Source organism: Castor canadensis, chromosome 3 (genome assembly GCF_047511655.1).
Source record: "Castor canadensis chromosome 3, mCasCan1.hap1v2, whole genome shotgun sequence".
Lineage (NCBI taxonomy): Eukaryota > Metazoa > Chordata > Mammalia > Rodentia > Castoridae > Castor > Castor canadensis.
Genome location: NC_133388.1, coordinates 181,598,274 through 181,623,001, shown reverse-complemented (window position 1 = coordinate 181,623,001; position 24,728 = coordinate 181,598,274). Strand labels below are relative to the sequence as shown.

Below are 24,728 nucleotides of genomic sequence, written 5' to 3'. Positions count from 1 at the left end.
ATAAACCCAAGGCAAAACAATGGTATATCCCCAAAGTGTTAACATTTAGTGGAAGCTCAGTAAACATTTATTGAATGAAACTAATTTGAGACCCTTGTTAAAAATCCACAGCTACTTGTGCTGAGAATCATGGAGGAACAGTAACTTCCTAGATTTAAATTTCAGGTGCATTTCTTTAGAAGAGAAAAATCAATTTCCTTAGCATATAATCATATTACCTATATGACAAGATTTTATTAGAAACACAAATACAGTTTAATATACAAATCTAAATTAGATACAATCTGTTTCTTTTCTTTCTTTTTTTGGGGGGTGGGGGTCAGTACTGAGGTTTGAACTCAGGGCTTTGCACTTATTAGATGGTACTCTACCACTTAAGCCATGCCTCCAGCCTTCTTTTTTTTCTTAATTGTGGTAATATATTTATAATTTGCCATTTTAATCATTTTGAAGTGCAAATTCAGAAGCATTATTTATATTCATAATGCTATGCAACTATTACCCTTATCTATTCCCAAAACCTTTTCATTGCTGCAACAGAAACTATAATCATTGAGCAGTAACTCCCCTTTCCTGCTTCCCCCCAGCCTTTGGTAACCTCTAACCTACTGTCTGTTGCTATGAATTTGCATAATCTAGACGTTCCTTGTAAGTGGAGTCATACAGTATTTCTCTTTTTATCTAATGGCTACTTACCTAACTTATTTCATTAGGCACAATGCTTTCAAGGTTCATCCATGTTGTAGCATGTATGAGAACTTCATTCCTTCTGAGATGAGTGACATTACACTCGATGTATACACTACACTTGTTCATTCATTCATCTATTAATGGACACTTGGATTGTTTCTACCTTTAGGCTACTGGGAATAATGATGCTATGTACTTTTGCATACAAGTATCTTGTTTTGTTTTCAATTCTTTTCAATATACCTCCAATTAGAATTGCTAGGTAATACGGTAATTGTGTGTTTTAGGAAATGTTAAAATTGTTTTCCATAGAGCTAAACTGTTTCCCACAGTGACTGTACCATTTTACATTCCCACTAGCAAGCAATATGTGACAATTTCAATGTTTCTGCATCCTTGCCAACACTTTTTTTTAGGCAGGCGCCCTACACTTGAGTCCCATCCCTTTGTTTAATTACAGCCATCCTAGTAGGTCTGAGGTTTTGTGCATTTCCCCAGTGACTAATAATGCTTAGCATCTTTTCACATGGTTGCTGGTCTTTGTATATCTTCTATGTACAAGTGTTAAGTGCTTTGCTCATTTTTCAATTAGATTGTTGAGTTGGATTTCCTCTCTTTTTAAAACAGTGCAATTGGCAGGGAAATTCAGTGCAACCCTTTTGAGGAATCAATTATCCATATTTTATAACAGAATAATGGCAATTCTAGGAATCTACCCAAAAGAATTATAAATATTTACATGAGAAGATGACTATGAAATTGTTACCCTCAATAGCTAAAATTAAAAATAATCTAGATGCTCAATAATAGATTAAGCTAGCACATGAACACCATGTAATCTTACTACCTTATAAACACACTTATGAAATTAATAAAAATTATGGAAATGTATACAATATTAAAGTAATATAATTGTAACTACAAATTTTTTAAAAAGTGGGAAAAATTAGAAAAATCAAATTCTTGCAGTTGGGAAATAAGTAAACAAATTATGGTATACTTTAGAAGATAAAAATATGCAGACAATCATGTTTTTCAAGAATATTTGATGATATGGGAGGAAATGTTCTAAGAAATTCACGAAGCTGGGTGCTGGTGTCTCAAAGCACCTGTAAAATGTGTAAGAATCCATTCTTGGTTTCATTCTATAGTAACTACTTACTTATGAGAGTAGCGACAACTTCAAAACAGATGAGTTGGTTGTTCTGGAATAATTTTACAAATGGAAATGCCAAGAGTGGAAGATATGGTGTGTCACTAAAGATGGCAGACCAGTGAGCTAAAGCAGACAGGGTTCTGCAAATAGAACAAGGAAATAAGGACTAGAAAAAAACAGTAACATTATTAACATCTACTTGAATAAACAATATATTCACATGATAAAAAAATTCCATATAGAAGGTATATTTGGTGAAACTTGTCCTCTGATCCCTATAATCTAGTTCCTTTTCAGAAGTAACCACTGTTGAAAAGTATAAATCCTTCTTACTAATTTTTTTGATGAGATTGGAGTTAGAACTCAGGGTTTCACACTTGCAAAGCAGGAGCTCTACCGCGTGAGCCATACCCCCAGCCCATTTTGCTCTGGTTATTTTGGAAATGGGCTGAACTTGAACCTTGATCTTTTCAAGCAGCTAGGATTACAGGTGTGAGCCACTAGCGCTGGCAGTATAAATCCTTTTTTAAAAAATCACAAATAGTGAGCTGGGAATGTGGCCAGCATATGGCCCTTAGTTCAAACCCTAACACCTCGGAAAAAACCCAAAACAAACAAAAATCACAAATGACAAACGGTGGTAATCTAAACATGGATCTGTGCCTTGCTTTTTCTTTTTTTGAATTCAAACCCTTGTTCTGGGGTTTGAATTCAGGGCCTTGCGCTTGCTAGGTAGGCACTCTACCACTTGAGTCATCCCGCAGGCCCTTTTTTCACTGCTTATCTTGGATATAGGTTCTTGCTTTTTGCACAGGCAGTCCTGGAGCATGATTTTCCTATTTTAGGCTTTCAGCCAGGTGGGAAGACAGGTAAGCACCATCCTGCCAGCTATTTTTTTTCCACTGAGTTAGAGTTTCATGAACTTTTTTGCCCAGATTGGCCTAGAACTGCAATCCTCTGGATTTCAGCCTCCCAAGTAGCTAGAAGTATCAGCATAAGCCTCCAGCACCCAACTATACTTTGCATTTTAAATTAAAAATCTCTTGGAAAAATTTTTATCAGTATATGTTAAGTAACATCCTCATGCTATTTTACTGGTGCATGAGAGCACCTGTGCATGGGCTGGCAGAATGGCTCAAGTGGTAGAGCACCTGCCTAGCAAGTGTTAGGTCCTGAGTTCAAACCTCAGTACTGCAAAAAAATATATTTTTTTAAAACCCCTACTCATGAGCCTTTAAGATGTTTCCATTCCTTTATGGACAACATTGTATTTGTACCTACTACCATTATATGCACATCATTCTTCACATAGGAGTACAGATTTGGATAAATTCCTAGAAGTAGAATTGTTGAGTCAGAGGATATGTATGTTTGTAATTTTAATAGCCAGCATCAAATAATCCTCCACAAAAGCACCTATTTACATTGCCACAATCCATGTAAAGGGAGTCCTGTTTTTTTTTTTTTAATGACTGTTGCAACATAATTTATTAGTAACCATTTCATTTAAACCTTTAATCTAGGTAAGAAATGGCCTTTTTCTTATTATGAGGAAGGTTAAGCCACATCTTTTTATGTTTAAGAACCATTTCCACTGCTGTGAACTATATGTTAATTCTTTATTCATTTTTTTGGTTAGTTCTTTTCATACTTATTTACATGAGTACTTCATATATTAAAGAAGTTAGCCTTTTAGGGCTGGGGGCATGGCTCCAGTGGTCCAGCACCTGCCTAGTAGGTGGAGTTCAAACCCCAGTACTGCCAAAAATATCCCCCAAATCAACCTTTCATTTGTCATGTACTTTAAATATATTTCTCTAATTTACATGTGTCTTTGGAAACTTTTTTTTTTAACATGTGGAGATTTGTATTTATATCAGTGTCTTCTGGATATGTTCTGCTAGAAAAGGCTGACTTACTCTGGTTTATAACTTTCCCACATTTACTTCTAATACCTTTAATAATTTTAGACTCACAAAAATTGCAAACATAGTATAGTCCTTATATACACTTCACCTAAATCCTCCAATGTTGTTAGTAATACTAAGAAATTAATAATGACACAGTGCTATTAACTAAATTATGGACTTTATTCTGATTTTTCATTTTTTTCCACTGAGAATTTTTTTCATTTCACCAATCTACAATTCAACATTATATTTGAGTCCTATCTCTAGTTTCTTCCAATGTGAGAGATCTTCAGTCTCTCCTTATTTTTCATGACTTGCCACTTTGACTTGAGTTTATCTGGTGTTTTCTCATAATTTGACTGAGGTTATGTATTTTTGGCAACAATAAAACAAAAGTAACATGCATTATATTGAAATGAATTACCAGGGACCTTTGATTGCTTGGTTAAAATGGTATTTGCTGAGTTTTCCCCAGTAATATTACCATTTTTCTATTTGTAATTATTAAATGTCCAGGGGAGACACTTTAAGGCTACACAAATATCCTGCAACTCCAGTACCTTTTGCCTACTAATTTTAGCATAAATACAATAATAATTACTATTTCCATGGTAATGTCTAGCAGTGATTTTCTATTTCTCAACTTCCTTTTACATTTACTAGAGCTGTCCCTTCTCCTAATTTATGTCTTTATTCAATTATTTATTTAAACGTGACTCTGTATTTCTCTATGGGTTATAACTGACCGCTATCATTATCACTGGCCACTGAAAACTCATTTTAGGGTGAATCCTTTTAACATGACCATCCTTTATTGGGTACTTTCCTACTTTCTGGCGTAACTATAAGATTCTCTAGGCTCGTTTTATATTTTCCCTGTCTGAACCATGCAATCAAATATTTCTCCAAGGAGTCCCGGTCCCTAAAGTATTGGATCAGAAACTCAAATGTGGGCACTGGGTGTCTCTTTGCTATTGCTTCTAGGTCTTCTCATAAGGCTTGGAAATATTTGCATGTATGCTACATCCTGCATACATATATATCTATATGTGCATATTTCTGTGTCTATTATCTATGTATATTAAAAAACAACACTACTAATTCCAATCTACTACCACGAGATTCATTCCAGCTTTTGCTTATCTTTAATTTTTTCCTCTGAGAATATGAAACTTGGTTCTCTTTATATGTACTTATTTGGATAACTCTAGTTTATTCATAAAGTAGTTTCAGAATTTTAACTCTACATTTCTTTCTAATAGTTTTATGGGTTTCTTGTTTCCTTTTAAAAGTATTTAAATCTTTAATCCACATGGAATTTATCCTGGTATAAGATGCTATAACTTTACCTTGATGGCTATCTAATTATTCAAGCCATTTACTAAATATTCTGCTTATTCTCCATGCTTTGAATGTTATTTTTACCAACAGACTTAATTTTTGAAAACAGCTGGCTCTATTGTTAGACTTTTCACCTACCCACATGTTAGCACTAGCTTCAATTGCTGCAGTTTTATAGTAGCTTTTAACATCTATAAGGCTGATTCTTTCTTAATACTACTATTTAAATATAAATTGTGTTCTAAGAAATATACTTTACAGTTAATATGGCAAGCTAAATCAAGAATAATGTACTTTCCTCCAAAAGATGTCCATGTGCATCAAACATAAAAATTTCCGTGAATTAAGGAAGAAATAAGCTGGGCACCAATGGCTCACGCCTGTAATCCTAACTGTTTGGGAAGTACAGATCTAGAGACTTCTACTTTGCCCAGCTTTTATCTCAAAAATACCTAATACACACACACAAAAGGGGTGATAGACTGGTTCAAGTGGTAGAGCACCTGACTAGCAAGAGCAAGGCCTGGAGTTCAAACTCCAGTACCACCACCATAAAAGAAGAAAACAAAGAATAAATGTAATAATAAATAATAATTTAAAAAAGATTTCCATGTCTATGTTTCCACAACCTGTGAATATGTTATTTTACAAGGGACTTTGATTAAGGTAAGCATCTTGAGGTAGAGAATTATATGGATTATCTAGGTCCACTAACATAAAGCAAAAGAACCTTTTCTGGCTGTGGTCAGAGGGAAATAAGACTACAAAAGAACAGTCAGAGAGAGGCAGTGTTGCTGGCTTTGAAGACAGAGGAAGAGGACCATGAGTCAAAAGGTGTGAGAAGCCTCCAGAAGCTGGAGCAGGGAAGGAAATGGTTTCTCCCAGAGCCTTTAGAAAGGAATGTAGCCCTATTCATTTTAGCTCAGTGACACCCATGTTGGACCGCTAACTACGGAACTGTAAGAATAAATTTTTATTGTTTTAAGCCACTAAGTATATGATAGTTTGTCATAGCTATAGAAAATGTTAATATTGTTAATAATCTTATTTTAGACATCCTTTATTTATGTGATAGTCAGAACTACTCCAGGAGGGAGGGATCAGTACCACTACTGAGAATAGAAAATGAAATTCCAGAGAAGTGCTAGATGTCAACCTAAGTACAAGTCAGTTTCCTCCTACTCTGATAGTACTTCTTTGATATTTATAGAAGTTACATATTTAACAATGAGTTTCCAACTTTTGCCTGAAAGAAAGAAAAAGAAAAAAAGCTTATAAATGTGTGTTTATCTATGTCGTACACACGTGAAAATACACCGAATATCTCTGGCAAGTCAGCTTAGGGGTAGAGGTGCTGGCTTCTTTATAATCTATTGTACTGTTTGAATTATTTTACAAAGAACTATTCTTTTTTAATTTAAAGTAATTAATTTGAAGCCATTTAAAAATATTATTACAGAAATTTCTAAACATATACAAAAATAAAAAACACAATCTTCCCCCATGTACCACTATCTAGTTCCAACAAGTCCATGTCTCATCATACTTGTTTCATTTACTACATCTCCTCCAGTCGCTGACATCACACCATTTAACTCTTTATGTATGCATCTTTAAAAAATGGGCATTTTCTTATATAGTCATATACCACTACATTTCAAAAACTAAGAATGGTTCTGTTGTATCACCTAATTACTAGATAAGACTCAACTTTCTCTATTAGTCTAAAAAAGTCCTTTTCAGTTGCCTATCATAACTCAAACAAGGGTCGGATGCCAGTGACTCACTGCTATAATTCTACTTGGGAGGCTGAGATTAGGAGGATCACAGTTTGAGGCCAGCTGGGACAAACAGTTTGAGAGACCCATTTCCAAACTAACCATAGCAATATGGACTGGAGGTGTGGCTCAAGGGGTACAGTGCCTGCTTGCCTGCTTTGCACACTCGAAGCCCTGAGTTCAAACCCCAGTCTCACAAAAAAAAAAAACCAAAACAAGAATCCAAACAAGACTCGCTCTCTGAAATTGGCTGATACCTCCCTGAAATCTCATTGTCTCTTTTAATCTAGAACAAGTCCTTCCCTTTGTTAAGTTATAATTTTGAATTTTAGTAGAAATGAATTTTTTAAATTAAGATTTAAAAATTTAGAAAAATAGAAACTGGCAAAAAATTGCTCTGAAGCCCTAAAGAACTGTGATTTCAAGTACACATTAACAATATCGGAATTAAAATGGTCACTTAAATTATAAATGGATTAGCAGACATGGAGTTACACTATGTATAACAACTTATTACATTGCATGAAATCCTCAAATAATACAATGAACCTGTTGCTAAAGTGGCATAAGGAAGATCTTATAGGAAATACACCTTGAGAAGTACCGCATGTACACGCAGTTTAGGTGGAAAAGCAACAAATTATTTCTGATAGTTTGAGTTATCTGAGAAAATTCAATTGAAAATTCACTTGAGTTGCTTCTACTTACAAAACCAACTCTTGATTCCCTACAATAACAGGATCAACAGAAGGAAAATGATCTGTCTTTTCCTCTAAACTCAAGCAATTTATTATTTCAGAAGAATGCATGAAATATTCATTTTGGAAGTAATATATTCTTATCTTTTAGTTCCTTCTGCATCTGATATAGACAAGCATTTCTTTCTTTTTTTAATGTTAGTACTAGGGTTAAAAACTCAGGGTCTTGCAGTTGCTAGGCAGATACTCTACCACTTGTGCCATGCCCCCTCCCCTTTTGCTTTCGTTGTTTTTCAAATAGGGCCTTGTGTATGTGATTGGGCTGGCCTGGATGGCGATCTTCCTGTTCATGGTCCCCTCATAGCTGAGATGATAGGGTCATATTATGTAACATCCCAGCTATATTTATTGGTTGAGACAGGACCTTGCAAACTTTCTGACCAGGCCTCGAACCTTGATCCTCACCATCTGCCTCCCCAAGTAGCTAGGATTCCAGGCCTGAGTCACTGCACCAGCTGTAGATAAAGCTTCAGACCCAAGTACTTATTGCTTTCAACCTAAAATCTATGAATCCAAAAAAGAGGCAAGGCAAGATGATATTTTAACAAATGCCTGAATTGTGCTGCCATCCTATGCACAGCAGGAAAGCTTATTAAATGTGAAGACCAACAGGAAAAACAAATTCTCATCTCTTTCAGAGATAGGTCTTAAAGTAATTTTATCTTTTCTCTAATTCAAAAGGGTATTTTATTACATATTTATCTTTTGACCCAGTAATAGGAAATTTATGAATCTATCCCAAAGATAAACTTGAAATTTTTTTAAAAATAAGGACTTACTGACAAAATGTCAAGTAACTTTAGAACAATAATTTGATTATATATTCCTTATGGGATATATCCTAGGGAAAAAAAAAAGCTACCAAGCATTTAACTTGCCTTTTCTACATAGAATGTATCTTAAAGTAACCAAATAATTGATAACAGGAAGCTTTTCTTTATAGAAATTTTCTAGTTCATAAAAGGAGAATGATAGAACAATATGATCAAATGTTTTGCTAATCTCAGGGAAGTAATGGAGCTAGGCAATGGTCATCAATGGATAGTAACATCACAAAAAGACGACTGGTAATCATAAGCCTCCTAAAAGAAGTATATAAAACCACCTATAAAGTGATCTTGCTGAACACCAAAAGGTCTCAAGAAAATATAAATCTTGAGTTATAACAGTATCCCAACTCTAATTACCAGTTTACAATCAATTCTGGAGAAAGAGAAAAACATATCAAACAATACCATGAGACTAAACCATCAAAATCCAGAATATGGAAAACTCTATAAATTAACTCCTGGTTTTTTCAACAAATAAATTGTTAGGGAAAAAAGAGGGAATCTGTGGGTTAAAAGAGACTTAAGAGCATTACCAAGTAAATGCAATGTGTTTGAACCCTGATCTGAACAAGTTTACCATAAAATTTCCTAAGACTACCAGTGTAATAGGAATGCTGATTGGAGTTTGAGTACATTAAAGAACTGTTAGTTCTTTTTTTGGTGTGATAATGGCAGCATGCTTGCATATGATAGAGAAAAGGAGTCCTTACCGTACACACACACACACACACACATATACATATATATACGTGTGTATACATATTACATAAGTATACACACACACACACACGTAAATGCTTAGCTGGGCATGGAGTGGGATGCAGCAAGGTGAGTGGTGTGGAATGAGTGGTATTACCAATGCAACAAGATTGCCCACAAGCTGGCAACTGCTGAAGGATATTCACTGTATTAAGTTAAACTTAATTTAAAGTCTTGGTAGAACTGGAGGTGTAGCTCAAGTGGCACCAGCATCTGCTCTGCAAACTCAAAACCATGAGTTCAAACCCCAGTCCTACCAAAAAACAAAACAAAACAACAACAACAAAACGCCTATTGCCAGGTGCCAGTGGCTCACACCTGTAATCCTAGCTACTTGGGAGGCAGAGATCAGGAGGATCGATGGATCTGGAGCTGGGACTTAATTCCAACTCTATATTTGTGTGACTTGATCATATTACCTAATGTCTTATGCCTCAGTTTCTTTACCTGTGAAATAAGTTAAATGTACATTTAGAAGTATCTAACAATAAAAATACTTTAAAGGGTTAGTTTTTATTAACATTTATTGAATGCTTATTATGACTTAGACACCAGTATAACCATTCTAAAAGACTTCTAATTATCTCAATTATCTTATGATCAGCCCATTTTCAAATAAGGAAATTAAGGCTGAAGGAAATGACAACATCCGTTATCAAATGGTAGAACAATGATTCAAATCTGGGTTGTTTGCCTTCAAATTCAAAGCTCTTTCTACTATGCTGCTTTGTTCCTTTACATTAGCTGAAAGAGTCCTATTCTTTAAAATACAACACAAACTATTATTCATAGGTAATCTATATGTATGTTTTATTTTTTAAATAAACCAACATACCTCAAGGATAATCAAAGCTGACCAGACAATATTTTATAAAGAGAATTTTAAAACACTGTAATTATTACTTACAGGTTTTATATACTGCAATATAGTGAACATACCTCTGTAATACTCTAAGTAGTTTCCTACTTTTGATGGGGTATTTCTTCTGAAGGTTGAGAAATGCTGCATGAGTGCCCTTATCTATTAGGCTACTAAACGCAGTATGATTTTCAGGCAGTTGTAGTAAAGAGCGCCAAATGAACATTCTGAAATTAAAATAGAATTTTAAATTAAAAATTTGTTTTAAGTAAAATTGATTTAACATAAAAGAATTTAAGATTTACCTGTATTTTGTTGGATATTCACCATAGCCTTTTAATAAGATTTGTAAACGCTTTTTGTTTAATCCATCTGACAATTCATTCTATAAAAAAAAGTATCAATAAGTAATAATTATGTAACTGAAAACATGATAACCTATTCCACAGTGGCTTTCCAACTTTAGATGAGATTGGGTGCGTTCAGGGTGGTGTGGCCGGAGACGCTTTCCAACTTTAGAATAGAACACACATGCCAGGTGTGGTACCCAACACTCAGGAGGCGGAGGCAGGAGGGCCATGAGTTTGAGTTTGTGTCCCAACCTGGGACACGCAGGGAGTTCCAGGCTAGCCTGGGCTATGCAGTGAGACCGTCTTAGAAAAACTAAACAAAAAACTTGGCAGAAAACTCAAAAACTAGACTTTGTCTTAGTTTAGTGCTCTTTATACTGTAAGAAACAGGTAATGCAGTGTAAGATGGGGTGAACCAAAAGCCCAATGATGCTGAGTGAAGATTCCCATCTGAGAATCATGCCAGATGCAGGGGCAACTAGTCCATCTGGAGCAAGGTGGTCTAGGAAAGAGGCATGCTGATTGCTACCACCCACACACCTGCTGCCACTGACCCCTCCTTTTAAGAGTTTGGCCTGAGTTATATCCTTTCTTATCTTGACTGTGACCTGATGAAGTTCCTACTTTCCTTTCCATGTCTTGAAGCCAAGATTAGTTTACAGCATTTCACCCTACAGAAGGGTTCCACTCTGACCTACTCCTTAGAGCTGTTCCTTAGAAGCAGTCACGCTCTTCACATCTTTCTGTAGGAAATCCAGACTTGATCCACACTAGAGAACTGCCAGAGACCCTGACCATGATAAGCCTTTTACTTCCTTTTACATGATCATTTATGACCATGACTAGTGTTCCCAGAAAAGGTTTCTGGAAACTCCCAGGAAAGCCAAAGGCAGGTCACGTCTCAGATAGCATTCAGCTCATCTTCTTAGAGCATTCAATGAATAGGAGCAGTACTATCTAGTCTACACAGCTTAGGTTTGCGCTTGCTATTCAGTTTTTAAAAACTAAATATTTTGTTAGGGTTATGTGAAGAGGTTATAACAATAAAGAAAACCAAGGACTTAAGTAACACACAGAGAAGGATAACAGTTACAGCTATGGCGTAGAGAAAAAAACCTGATTGGGGATAAGCACCAGGGCTCCAAAACACTGGAAATACTTTATTTTCTCTTGGTGGTACTGGGGTTTGAACTCAGGGACTCACTCTTACTAGACAGGCACTCTACCACTAGAGCCACTCCATCAGCCCAATGCTTTATTTCTTAATGTAGAAAATGGGTATGTACAGAAAAAAGCTAACATAGCAGGTCTGGGCCTACTACCGTTAGAATGCCTACCTTGCAGGCAGGCCCAGGCTGGTGTCTAAAAGCTGGATTAGAAGCTGGATTCTGCCAGGGTTGCAATCACACCAAAGACCCAGTAAGAGTAACTCAGTGAACCTAAACTGTTTGACTAATGTGGCTTATGCCTTCCCTCTAGGAGTGTGAAATTTGAAACATGTTAAACAGGGTGCTTACATAACCAGCCTCCAGTTAAAGCCCTGGGCATCGTCTCTAATGCTTTCCTTGGTGGACAACACTGGATGAATATATGTTGTCATAGTTCACTGCTGGAGGAATCAAATCATGGGAAAAGACTCTTTGAAGCTTGTGCCAGGGTTCTTTTGGACCTCACCCCATGCATGTGCCCTTCCCCTTTGCTGCCTTTGTTTTATATCCTTTCACTCTAGCACGTCATAGCTATGAATATGATTGTATGCTGAATCTTAACATAGCACCAAACCTGAAGACAGTCCGAGAGCCACTCAACACAGAGTACATGGGTGATCTTTTGTATTTTCCATTAAGCTATAATCTGCTTATACCTCTTCTGTACATTAAAGTTTTTAAGGAAAAATTATTAAAATTGTGAAAAATACCAAGTGCCAGTAAGAATATGGAGCAACCAGAACTCTCAAAACTGTTGGTGGAAATATAAATTGGTTCAGCCACAGAGGAAAACTATTTGATGGTATTTACTAAACAAAATCTATGTTAAGGGATTAGTTTTCTGGGGCTTAGTTTAGTGGTACAGTGAACACTTAGCATGTAAAAATCTCTGCGTTTATTCCCCAGCACTTGCTCTTTCTCCCAAAAGAGAAGTTAATCATTGAGATAAGGGAAAATGTCTAGAAGAGAGCAGAAAGATGCTGGCAAAGCTCCATTTTTTTTTTTTTTTTGCAGTGCTCAGGATCAAACTCAGGGCCTTGTGCATACCAGTTAAGTACACTCTACCACGGAGCTACCTCCACAGCTCCAACGGTCCATGTTTTTTGATATGGGTGCTGATATTCTGAGTGTGTTCAGTTTGTAAAAATCTGTTATACACTACGTGTTTTGCATGTATATTTATTTCCTTTTTGGTTTTGGCAGAACTGGGGTTTGAACTCAGGGCCCTTTATTTGTGAGGCAGGCACTCTACAATTTGATCTACACCACCAGCCCTTTTTGTGTTATTTTGGAGACAGGGTCTTGCCTGATACCTGGGCTGGCCTGAATGATGATCCTTCTATTTGTGCTTCCCCAGGTAGCTGGTATGACAGGCACAAACCACTGTACCAAGTCACTGGCTAAGACAGGGTCTCCTGATCTCTGCCTCCCAAGTAGCTAAGCATGGGCCACCATGCCTGGCTTTATTTTCAATTACTTTTAATAATTCTTTAAAAATACTATCAATACCTTCTCTATTGATAGTCATATTCCCTTTGTATTCCAAAGTAATATATATGTCTTGCATAAAACTAGGAAAATTCAATAATTTATTTAAAAAGAGAACAAACCTCTTTGAAATCCCTTCCCTCAAGGTAATTTTGCTGCTGGTAACCTAGTTGCCTCCAAGGAGACAATGACAGAGGATAGGCAGCAGAACCAAAGAAAAACATGCTTTTATTTTTTTCCCTTTATAACTTTCAATACTAGCACTAACAGAAGTTCACATGAGCCACAAATGTAGTTAAAAAATTTCTAGGAACTATACTTAAAAGAGTAAAAAGCAACAGGTAAATTCAGTTTAATGTAGTTTATTTAACCAACCTAGTCAATATTTAATGTAATTTATTTAACCAATATAGTCAATCTATACTTTCAGTACATAATCAATATAAAATCAGTAATTAATAATGTACTTTACATTATCTTGGTCACCCTAAGTTCTCACATTTTTTAAATGTGTTTTACACTTACAGCCCATCTTGAATCAGACTAGCCATACCTCAAGTATTCTTCAACCACATGCTAGCATACTGCACAGTGCAATTCTACACTGAATTTTAAAAAAAAAGTAAACATACACTATATCCATGTTAAAAGTTCAAAAAGCATGCTATAATTTCAGTTACAACTTTCTCTTCTTTATACAATAACAAGTCCCAAGTGAGGGGAAAGAGTGACAACAGCCTAGAAATCACAAGACTTGTCTATAGCAGTCATGACAAAGATTAAATTTAGTCTTACCTCTTTATTTTCAGAGTTACTACTCAAGTCTTGTTTTAATACTCTAGTTTGAATTTTGGTCTCTCTAGATCTTGCTGGCCGCTGTACTCTTTGTGACATTATTTTCATCTTAGGATTACTGGAAGTTAGTGTATTCTTAGGCAAATCTTCAATCACTTTCACTAAAGGAGGAGGTGGCTAAAAGAAAAGAAGAAAAAAACCAAAACAAAACCAAAAAAACTTCCAGCCTATATTCTTGGAAAATACGCCAGTAAATATAAGATTTCCAAAATTTGCTTTAATAACATGCCTTAATATATATATATTTATTCTTCAGGAAAAAAGTTTAAGTAAATTAAGAATGTTTTCTGGTTGGCTATAAATCAAAGCAAATTTCTGCCAAGTACAAAAAAATACATAATTAACAACAGCAATAAATAGAATTTAAGAGCTGGCCTAAAATCATACAATGCCAACCAATTTTTCCACTTGCATGATAAAGTTAGCAGTATGGTGACAATCTACAGCAGAGAAGGCATGGTTAGATGTATGGTGAACAAGAATGTTGAGAGAAGCACCCCAATAGTCGCTAGGCTCAAGGGAAAGTCTTCTGAGAGAGGAAATACCCCATGACTTTTCTCTGCAAGCATGGGACCCCTGGCCTCTCTGCACATGGTTAAAGGTTATAAACTGCACAGCAACGGCTGGTAGTTCCTTACTACATCAACTGCTTAAGTTATAGTTCAGAGAGCAAAACTTAGAACCCAAACTCTGTTTTAGGGGGCCTGTCAAACAAGAAAACCAAGCAACCTCAATTTACTCAAGCTAAAATGACTCACTAGAATATTTTCTCGTTAAACAACATTCTTTTGAAATCAAAACATCTTCCTTATTCAAAGGAGATAAATAGATAATGCCACCCAGGCAGAGTTCTAAATACAATTAAAGCACTGACCACTTCTATTTTATGACTAAATTCTTTATCTATGGGATGGAATTAAAAGTGGACGACCTTAAATACTGCTAATCTTTAAAATTTCTGAATTGTCTTACCTACTTTAATCCATTTCTCTAAATTTTTACTAAAATTTCTATTCTGTATTTTCCCTGCTTGAGTCTTATCCTCAACCTAAAGTATAAGCTCCCAGAAGATACAGCCTGAGATGTAACCTGATTTGACATACTTTTTTTTCTTTTTGCTTTCTCTTTTTTTTGTTTGTTTTATTATTCATATGTGCATACAAGGCTTGGGTCATTTCTCCCCTCTGCTCCCACCCCCTCCCTTACCACCCACTCCGCCCCCTCCCTCTCCCCCCCACCCCCTCAATACCCAGCAGAAACTATTTTGCCCTTATCTCTAATTTTGTTGAAGAGAGAGTATAAGCAAAAATAGGAAGGAACAAGGGTTTTGCTGGTTGAGATAAGGATAGCTATACAGGGAGTTGACTCACATTAATTTCCTGTGCCTGTGTGTTACCTTCTAGGTTAATTCTTTTTGATCTAACCTTTTCTCTAGTTCCTGGTCCCCTTTTCCTATTGGCCCCAGTTGCTTTTAAGGTATCTGCTTTAGTTTCTCTGCGTTAAGGGCAACAAATGCCAGCTAATTTTTTAGGTGTCTTACCTATCCTCACCCCTCATTTGTGTGCTCTCGCTTTTATCATGTGCTCAAAGTCCAATCCCCTTGTTGTGTTTGCCCTTGATCTAATGTCCGCATATGAGGGAGAACATACGATTTTTGGTCTTTTGGGCCAGGCTAACCTCACTCAGCATGATGTTCTCCAATTCCCTCCCTTTACCAGCAAATGATAACATTTCATTCTTCTTCATAGCTGCATAAAATTCCATTGTGTATAGATACCACACTTTCTTGATCCATTCGTCAGTAGTGGGGCATCTTGGCTGTTTCTATAACTTGGCTATTGTGAATAGTGCCGCAATAAACATGGGTGTGCAGTTGCCTCTGGAGTAACCTGTATCACAGTCTTTTGGGTATATCCCCAAGAGTGGTATTGCTGGATCAAATGGTAGATCAATGTTTAGCTTTTTAAGTAGCCTCCAAATTTTTTTCCAGAGTGGTTGTACTAGTTTACATTCCCACCAACAGTGTAAGAGGGTTCCTTTTCCCCACATCCTCCCCAACACCTGTTGTTAGCAGTGTTGCTAATGATGGCTATTCTAACAGGGGTGAGGTGGAATCTTAGTGTGGTTTTAATTTGCATTTCCTTTATTGCTAGAGATGGTGAGCATTTTTTCATGTGTTTTTTGGCCATTTGAATTTCTTCTTTTGAGAAAGTTCTGTTTAGTTCACTTGCCCATTTCTTTATTGGTTCATTAGTTTTGGGACAATTTAGTTGTTTAAGTTCCCTATATATTCTGGTTATAGTCCTTTGTCTGATGTGTACCTGGCAAATATTTTCTCCCACTCTGTGGGTGTTCTCTTCAGTTTAGAGACCATTTCTTTTGATGAACAGAAGCTTTTCAGTTTTATGAGATCCCATTTATCTATGCTATCTCTTAATTGCTATGCTGCTGGGGTTTCATTGAGAAAGTTCTTACCTATACCTACTAACTCAAGAGTATTTCCTACTCTTTCCTGTATCGACTTTAGTTTGTGGTTTGATATTAAGATCCTTGATCCATTTTGAGTTAATATTAGTATAGGGTGATATACATGGATCTAGTTTCAGTTTTTCGCAGACTGCTAACCAGTTTTTGTTGAAGAGGCTGCTATTTCTCCATCGTATATTTTTAGTGCCTTTGTCAAAGATAAGTTGCTTATAGTTGTGTGGGTTCATATCTGGGTCCTCTATTCTGTTCCACTGGTCTTCATGTATGTTTTTGTGCCAGTACCATACTGTTTTTATCGTTATTGCTTTGTAATACAGTTTGAAGTCAGGTATCGTGATACCTCCTGCATTGTTCTTTTGACTGAGTATTGCCTTGGCTATTCGTGGCCTCTTGTGTTTCCATATAAATTTCACAGTAGATTTTTCAATCTCTTTAATGAATGTCATTGGAATTTTGATGGGAATTGCATTCAACATGTAGATTACTTTTGGGAGTATCGACATTTTTACTATGTTGATTCTACCAATCCATGAGCATGGGAGATCTCTCCACTTTCTATAGTCTTCCTCAATCTCTTTCTTCAGAAGTTTATAGTTTTCCTTGTAGAGGTCATTCACATCTTTTGTTAGGTTTATACCTAGGTATTTGATTTTTTTTGAGGCTATTGTAAATGGAATTGTTTTCATACATTCTTTTTCAGTTTGCTCATTGTTAGTATATAGAAATGCTAATGATTTTTCTATGTTGATTTTATATCCTGCTACCTTGCTATAGCTATTGATGATGTCTAGAAGCTTCTGAGTAGAGTTTTTTTGGGTCTTTAAGGTATAGGATCATGTCGTCTGCAAATAGGGATATTTTGACAGTTTCTTTAACCTATTTGTATTCCTTTTATTCCTTCTTCTTGCCTAATTGCTCTGGCTAGGAATTCCAATACTATGTTGAATAGGAGTGGAGATAGTGGGCATCCTTGTCTGGTTCCTGATTTTAGAGGGAATGGTTTCAGTTTTTCTCTGTTAAGTATAATCCTGGCTGTAGGTTTGTCATATATAGCTTTTATAATGTCGAAGTACTTTCCTTCTATTCCTAGTTTTCTAGAGCTTTTATGAAATGGTGTTGGATCTTATCAAAGGCTTTTTCTGCATCTATTGAGATGATCAAGTGGTTTTTGTCTTTGCTTCTGTTAATGTGGTTTATTACGTTTATTGATTTTCCTTTGTTGAACCACCCCTGCATCCCTGGGATGAAGCCTACTTGGTCGTGGTGAATGATCTTTTTGATGTGTTGTTGAATTCGGTTTGCATTATTTTGTTGAGGATTTTTGCGTCAATGTTCTTTAAGGAGATTGGCCTATAGTTCTCCTTTTTGGAGGTGTCTTTGCCTGGTTTTGGGATAAGTGTAATACTGGCTTCATAAAATGTGTTTAGCAGTTTTCCTTCCCTTTCTATTTCGTGGAACAGTTTAAGGAGGGTTGGTATCAGTTCTTCTTTAAAGGTCTGATAGAATTCAGCAGAGAATCCATCGGGTCCTGGACTTTTCTTTTTGGGGAGACTCTTGATTGCTGCTTCAATTTCATTTTGTGTTATAGGTCTATTCAGGTGATTAATTTCCTCTTGGTTCAGTGTTGGATAATCATATCCATCTAGAAATCTGTCCATTTCTTTAAGATTTTCAAATTTATTTGAATATAGGTTCTCAAAGTAGTCTCGGATGATTTCCTGGACTTCCATGGTGTTTGTTGTTATCTCCCCTTTTGCATTCCTGATTCTACTAATTTGGGTTTTTTCTCTCCTCATTTTAGTCAGGTTTGCCAGGGGTCTATTGATCTTGTTTATTTTTTCAAAGAACCAACTTTTTGTCTCATTAATTCTTTGTATGGTTTTTTTGGTTTCTATTTCATTGATTTCAGCTCTTATTTTTATTATTTCTCTCCTATTTGTTTTGGGATTTGCTTGTTCTTGTTTTTCTAGGAGTCTGAGATGTATCAGTAGCTCATTGATTTGGGATCTTTCAGTCTTTTTAATATATGCACTCATGGCTATAAACTTTCCTCTCAGGACTGCCTTAGCTGTGTCCCATAGGTTCCGGCAGGTTGTGTTTTCATTTTCATTGACTTCCAGGAACTTTTTAATTTCCTCTTTTATTTCATCGATGATCCATTCTTCATTAAGTAATGAGTTATTTAGTTTCCAGCTGTTTGCATGTTTTTTGTCTTTACTTTTGTTGTTGAGTTCTACTTTTACTGCATTGTGATCAGATAGTATGTACGGTATAATTTCTATTTTCTTATATTTGCTGAAGCTTGCTTTGTGCCCTAGGATATGATCTGTTTTGGAGAAGGTTCCATGGGCTGCTGAGAAGAATGTATATTGTGTAGAAGTTGGATGAAATGTTCTGTAGACATCAAGTAGGTCCATTTGATCTACTGTATATTTTAGATCTTGGATATCTTTATTGATTTTTTGTTTGGATGACCTATTGACATACTTTTCAACACAAAAGAATTCATTTACTTTGGGCTGGAGGTGTAGCTCAAGTGGTAGAGTGCCTGCCTAGAAAGTACACAAGCAATTGAGTTCAAACCCCAGTACTAGAAAAATTAAAAAAAAAAAGAACTCATTTACTTTATTAGCACAATTATCAGAAATCTCTAATGCAAAGGAAAACTTGGAAGAAATAGTACACGGGTATGTTAAGATTTATAGAGGGTAAGTAACTGACAGTTATGACACTGGAACAGCCATAAAGACATTGGATGGTGTGCCTTAAAATTTTAAAAAGATTATTTCTAGCTACTTGGGAGGTAGAGAGTGGGAGGATCGAAATTTGAGGTCAGCCTGGGCAAAAAGTTTGCAAGATCCCATCCCAACCAATGTCTGGGCATGGTAGCATGCACCTGTCATTTCAGCTACACAAGGAAGCACAGATAGGAGGACTGCAGTGCAGGCTGGCCCGAGCAGAAAGCAAGACCCTATCTCCAAAATACAACTCAAAAAAGGGATGGCAGGGTGGCTCAAGTATAACCTCCAGTAGCACACAAACACACACAAACACAGATTATTTCACATCTAAGCTAGCTTTTCTGTTTAGTGTGATCTCAATTTGCTCAACAGAGGAACTCACCAGTTTTTTTCAGATTTCTCCCTGGCTCTTCTTTTTTTTTTTTTTTAAAACCTGGTGATAACTAGGATTTGAACTCAGGGCCTTGCACTTGCTAGGCAGATGCTCTACCATTTGACTCATGTCTGCAGCCCTCTCCCTGAATCTTTTAAAAAAGGTCTAACTAACACCATAAAATTGACTGACAAGTCTAAAACACTCTCAGTAAGAACAGATGATATATTAATGACTTTAAGAAAATAATAGTGCTAAATATAACACATAAAAACAATATATATAATTATATATCACAAATAAATATAGAATCATATAAGCAAGAATGGCAGAGTATAATCCTATATTAGAGAAAATACCCACACATGCACAAATATGTATATAAATATATATATATATATATAGTTAGTTGATTCTTGTTATTTGCTGTAGTTTTATAGAATGACCTTAAACATTGCACACTGAACTAGTGAATACAGAATCCTGATTTGAGAGCAAATACAGTTAGGTTACTGGTAGCCTCTGGTCACAACATTTTTTTTCAACTAACTAATCAATACATAACCTTGCTTCATGTTTCTGTTTAAAGACACCTCACTTAACACATAGTGTTGATTTATTATCTTCAAACTCACAGTCAACAGTTGTATAACTCATGCCTAAGTAAGTTTATCTAACATGTATTTTCTTGGTAAGGTACAACATGGCCTTCTTGTTTAGAAACACCAGATAACACTTTAGCACTCAGCTTGGGGGTTGGTTCAAACAGTGAAATCACACACACACACACAAAGCCTCAAAGCACAAAAAGCATGGCACAAAAAAGACCATGAAAAGATAGTTATTTAAGAACAAAGTACTGCCTTATTCAACTTCATCTGGGGACAAGGGCACTGAGTGAGTCTGGACTTGGTGAAATTAGGCAAAAGGAAGGAAGCCACTAAGTAGCATTATTTAAGAAACGATAATGAAAGCATTATTTTAGAAAAATATTATGTAGAAGATGGATTGATCGCCAGGAGTAGGCAGTGAGGGCTCTGAGTTTGGAACATCTATTTAAATTACTGTTATTTAGGAATCATTAATGAGGACCAAAATAGAGCAGACAGGACATCTATAGATATTTCAAATTTAAGAAACTGTATGACTTAGTATTGACTAGATACAGGAAATGAAGGAATAGTAATAGTGCAAGAACGCCAAGGTTTCTAACCTACAAGATGGTAAGAATAAGTGAGAAAGGAATGAAGAAACTGGAAAAGATATCATGAGTGACATCTTGAATGGTATATAAATCTTAGGTTTAAGAGTATAAATAGTTTCCCTCCCTCAGCTTTAAAGCAATATTAAAATAAGGACATTTTCCCCATGAATTTAATTTCTACAAATTAAATCTGCAAGGTCTATCCCTATTCCCAATCTACTGACCAAAGGAGGGGAGGCTTTAAACTATTAATTCCATACTGAGGAGTTCCCCCCAAAAAGAAATAAAATCAATTTCCTTATGAAACTGATTTCATAAGGAGGGCATCTCAGAGATGTCCTTCAATGATATGGCAATTTAATAAAGGAACACAGGTAAGAAATCATGGTTGGAGATGTGGCCTTTGGAGTAAGAGCAACAAAATATATCAACAAAAATAGGCAAGTTCCAAGGAAGTTAGAAAATAGTAGAATAAAGATTTTATTCTTGATGATACAATGTCAAAATGCCTTTTAAAAATTGATATGGTTGCCTGAGATTAAGAAGTCCATTTAGTATAACCTAGTGGTCTCAATCAGAATGCAAATGACATTATTTCTCCTTAGCCCAGTGGACTTAATCTCTTATGAATCCTCTTACAATTCCTCATCTTGAATCTAATCCACCATTTAACTAATGTCTTATGTAAAGAGTAAGATGTTAAATACTCTTCCTCTTTATAGACTTTACAGTCTCGGTGGGAATTCCTCAACTCTTCCTTTGTAGCATGAAAGAAGACATAAATGATACATAAACAAGTAAGTGTGGCTGTGTTCCAATCAAACTTTATTGACCAGAATTATAAATGATGAGCCATGTTTGACCCATGAGCCCTACTTTACCAACCCCTAATTTTAACCATTCTCATTTCTAGGCTCAAGCCTGTCTGGAGCAACAACAGGCCTAACCTATCTATCTGTCTATGTATCTATCTATCTATCTTTCTATCTATCTATGTGTGCATACCAGCTGCATAATATATATATATAAATATATACCAGTTGCATCATAAAGAAATGTATATATGTTCATATGCTCATTCAAAATTGAAAGTTTAATTTAAGCAGTGTTGCTCAAATGGTACTAAATACTTAACTTTCAGGTTATCAACCATTTTGATATTTGCTGTCTACAGTAGTAAATCTGTTTACTTCTTGTATATCTGGCAGGTTTCAGGAATCCTACTTTGAGATGTCTGTGGGTTTTTTCATTTTTTAGTGGTACTGGGGCTTGAACTCAGGGCCTCATACATGTTAGACAAGTGTTCTATCACTTGAGTCATGCCTTCCCCAGTCCATCTAGGATTTTTAAAATGCCTTTATGTAATAAAATTTGTATTCAAGTGTGAAATTACAATATTATTACAGGTTAAATGTTTCCTAAAAACACTGATGTTTTGTTGTTAACATACCTTATTTATTTCTTGTGTTAAAGCTTGAACTGAATATATGTTTAGACTTCCATTTTCCATAATAGACGCAATGTACCGTCCATGTGGGCTAATTACTGATGAGCTAATTCCTTCATCAAGGCTCCCAATTTCAAAGAGAAGTTTACAGGTCTGTATATTGACAAATCTCATAATACCATCTTGACTTAGCACTCCAAGAACCTAAGAAAGAAACAATGAGTTCTTAAAACATTTCAAAGTTGAATGTTTAAAAGTCAAACTACACACATATTTACTGCTTGTGTATAAATATATGCAATTTGTCATATATGTACAAGTATATACACTTGTATAACATATACATACATACGTATACATGTATGTAAATTTTTTGAGGGCAGCTGGAGGAGATGCTACTGTCAGCGAGCCATTACCTATCTAAAACTCACTGATTATGACTCATGCTGATCTGGCCCAGGTGAGTGGGGCTCTAACCACAAACAGTAAGAAATGCATCCTGGAGAACCAAGAAAAGGTGATCTAAAACTCTTCCATTCCCCAGGCAGGCTATGTCCACTGATGACATATGCAGGGGATAGATACGACTGAACAGTCCCTAATCTTTACCTCCATACTGGCTGCCAGAAGCAAGGAGGTTGGAGAGTTTGTCATCTTTCTCCCTGCTGCATACTCAAACCAGACTCCTGGTGGGGCTTCCCATTCTCGGCTTGTCTTCAGCTACCGTAACTGACATTTGGGGAGTGGAGAGAGATTGTGGGTTGCAAGGGTTAGTAGAGTAGGTGGGAAGCTAATCTTTTAAGGGAAAATAATTTAAATTTTAGCTCATATAATTTCAAAATTTAAAAATGTATAATAAAAAAGTTTAAGCAAATAAACTTCTGCTTCCCAGTGCCAGCGGCCATAAGAAGTGCTTGTTATACAAAAGGCAGTTTGGAGGTGACAATGTAAACAGCTCTCCTGTTGGTTGGCTTGTAGGGAACAAATCCCTCATTTACAGTGGATGCAACCCTTCTGGCAAGATCCTAGCCAAATTACCTTAATGCTACTATTTCAACTCTTGGGTTTATCCTACTAATAGGATATGAAAATGGTATTTGCAAAACACCGGGCTGGTGGAATAGCTCAGGTGGTACAGCACCTGCCCAGCAAGCGTGAGGCCCTGATTTAAAATCCCAGCACTACCAAAAGAAGAAGAAGAAAAGAAAAAGCTATTCAGCACAGCATATTAATTACAATAAAAAAAGGACTCAAAATAGGATTAAGAACCTAATAACAAAGAGCCAGTTTAAAAAAAAAAAACAAAAACTCTATGCTGCTGTAAGAAAGAAACTTTATACTAACATAGAATAATCTCCAAATTAAGTCAACAGAAAAGGTTAAAGCTGTATGAAAAGAGAGAAAAACATATTACATGTTTATAAATATATATGTATAAAATATATGGTAAAATAATAACCATAAAAAAAAACAGTGGTTATAGAAGAGGGGGTCAATAACCAGAGATGGATGAGACTTAGCACTGCCTGCTCCTTTTTAAGTTTTATTTTTTTAACCAGGTGAATGTATAACTACTCACAAAACTTAAAGTAAAATAGATGTACACATATGCACACATAGTGTATGTATATTTAATACATGAAAAATGTATTTAGTTTATTATAGTATGAGATCCATGGCAATCAATTTAAATAAGAAAGTAATTATTTGTCAATAATACAAAGAACATAAGATTTTTAAATGTTTTTCAATTTTAGACTCTTTTTTTTGTGATGGTGGGGATTGAACCCAGCCCTGCTCATGCTAGCCAAGCGCTTTACCCCTGAGCTACATCCGCACCCTCAATTCTAGACTTTTCACAAAAGTAGTAAGCCTGCTATTTCAGATTCTTGTCAGTCATGGTATAAGTTAAAGGTGAGAGCTCATATAGTTCTGAAGTCAATGTGATCTTTCTCAAAAAGTACAATGTCCTACACTACTGTTACTAACCTGATTAGAACCAGCATCAAAACTATCAGGGAGAAATTCCAGATGGCGAATAGCTCGTACTTTAGTAGGCATCTGGATAATTCTGAAGAGCTGTTTTGCTTCCAAGCACCACAAATGCAGATGATTTGATTTGCCTCCAGCAGCTAGGATTCGTCCATCTCTGTATCACAAAAAGGTGAGAAAGCAAGACAAATTGAATTGTTTACAGCAGCACTGTTCCACAGAACTGTGGTGGTAAAAATAATCTTTATCTATGCTGTCCAACACACCTTCCACTAGCCACACGTGATTATTGAGCAATTAAAGTGTGGCTAGAACTACTGAGAAAACTAATTTAAATAGTCTCATGTGGCCATATCAGGCTTATAGTGTACATAATTTTTACCTACTGCCTTAAGGTCTGAGCTTAACAAATACTTGATGGATGACTGATTAGGGGCTTTCTGAGTAACATATACATTTTATAAAGTAATCTCAGAGTCATTTACCACTATCCAGCTTTCCA

At 35.9% G+C, this 24,728-nt stretch overlaps 1 protein-coding gene across 4 annotated transcripts in view; it reads right to left on the bottom strand.

Moving 5' to 3' along the window:
- Window positions 1-24,728, bottom strand: part of Tbc1d31 (TBC1 domain family member 31) — a 70,328-nt gene that overhangs the window by 25,321 nt on the left and 20,279 nt on the right. For all 4 annotated transcript variants that reach the window (XR_012446397.1, XM_074069147.1, XM_020156498.2 and 1 more), the window contains exons 6-11: window positions 24,224-24,383; window positions 22,238-22,438; window positions 13,923-14,099; window positions 10,387-10,466; window positions 10,162-10,308; window positions 1,853-1,986 (exon numbers count right to left, since the gene is read on the bottom strand). Coding sequence is in view for 3 of the 4 variants with exons in the window: in XM_074069147.1 (XP_073925248.1) it covers window positions 1,853-1,986; window positions 10,162-10,308; window positions 10,387-10,466; window positions 13,923-14,099; window positions 22,238-22,438; window positions 24,224-24,383 (899 nt within the window). In the remaining variant the exon portion in view is untranslated. The remainder of the gene's footprint in view (window positions 1-1,852; window positions 1,987-10,161; window positions 10,309-10,386; window positions 10,467-13,922; window positions 14,100-22,237; window positions 22,439-24,223; window positions 24,384-24,728) is intronic.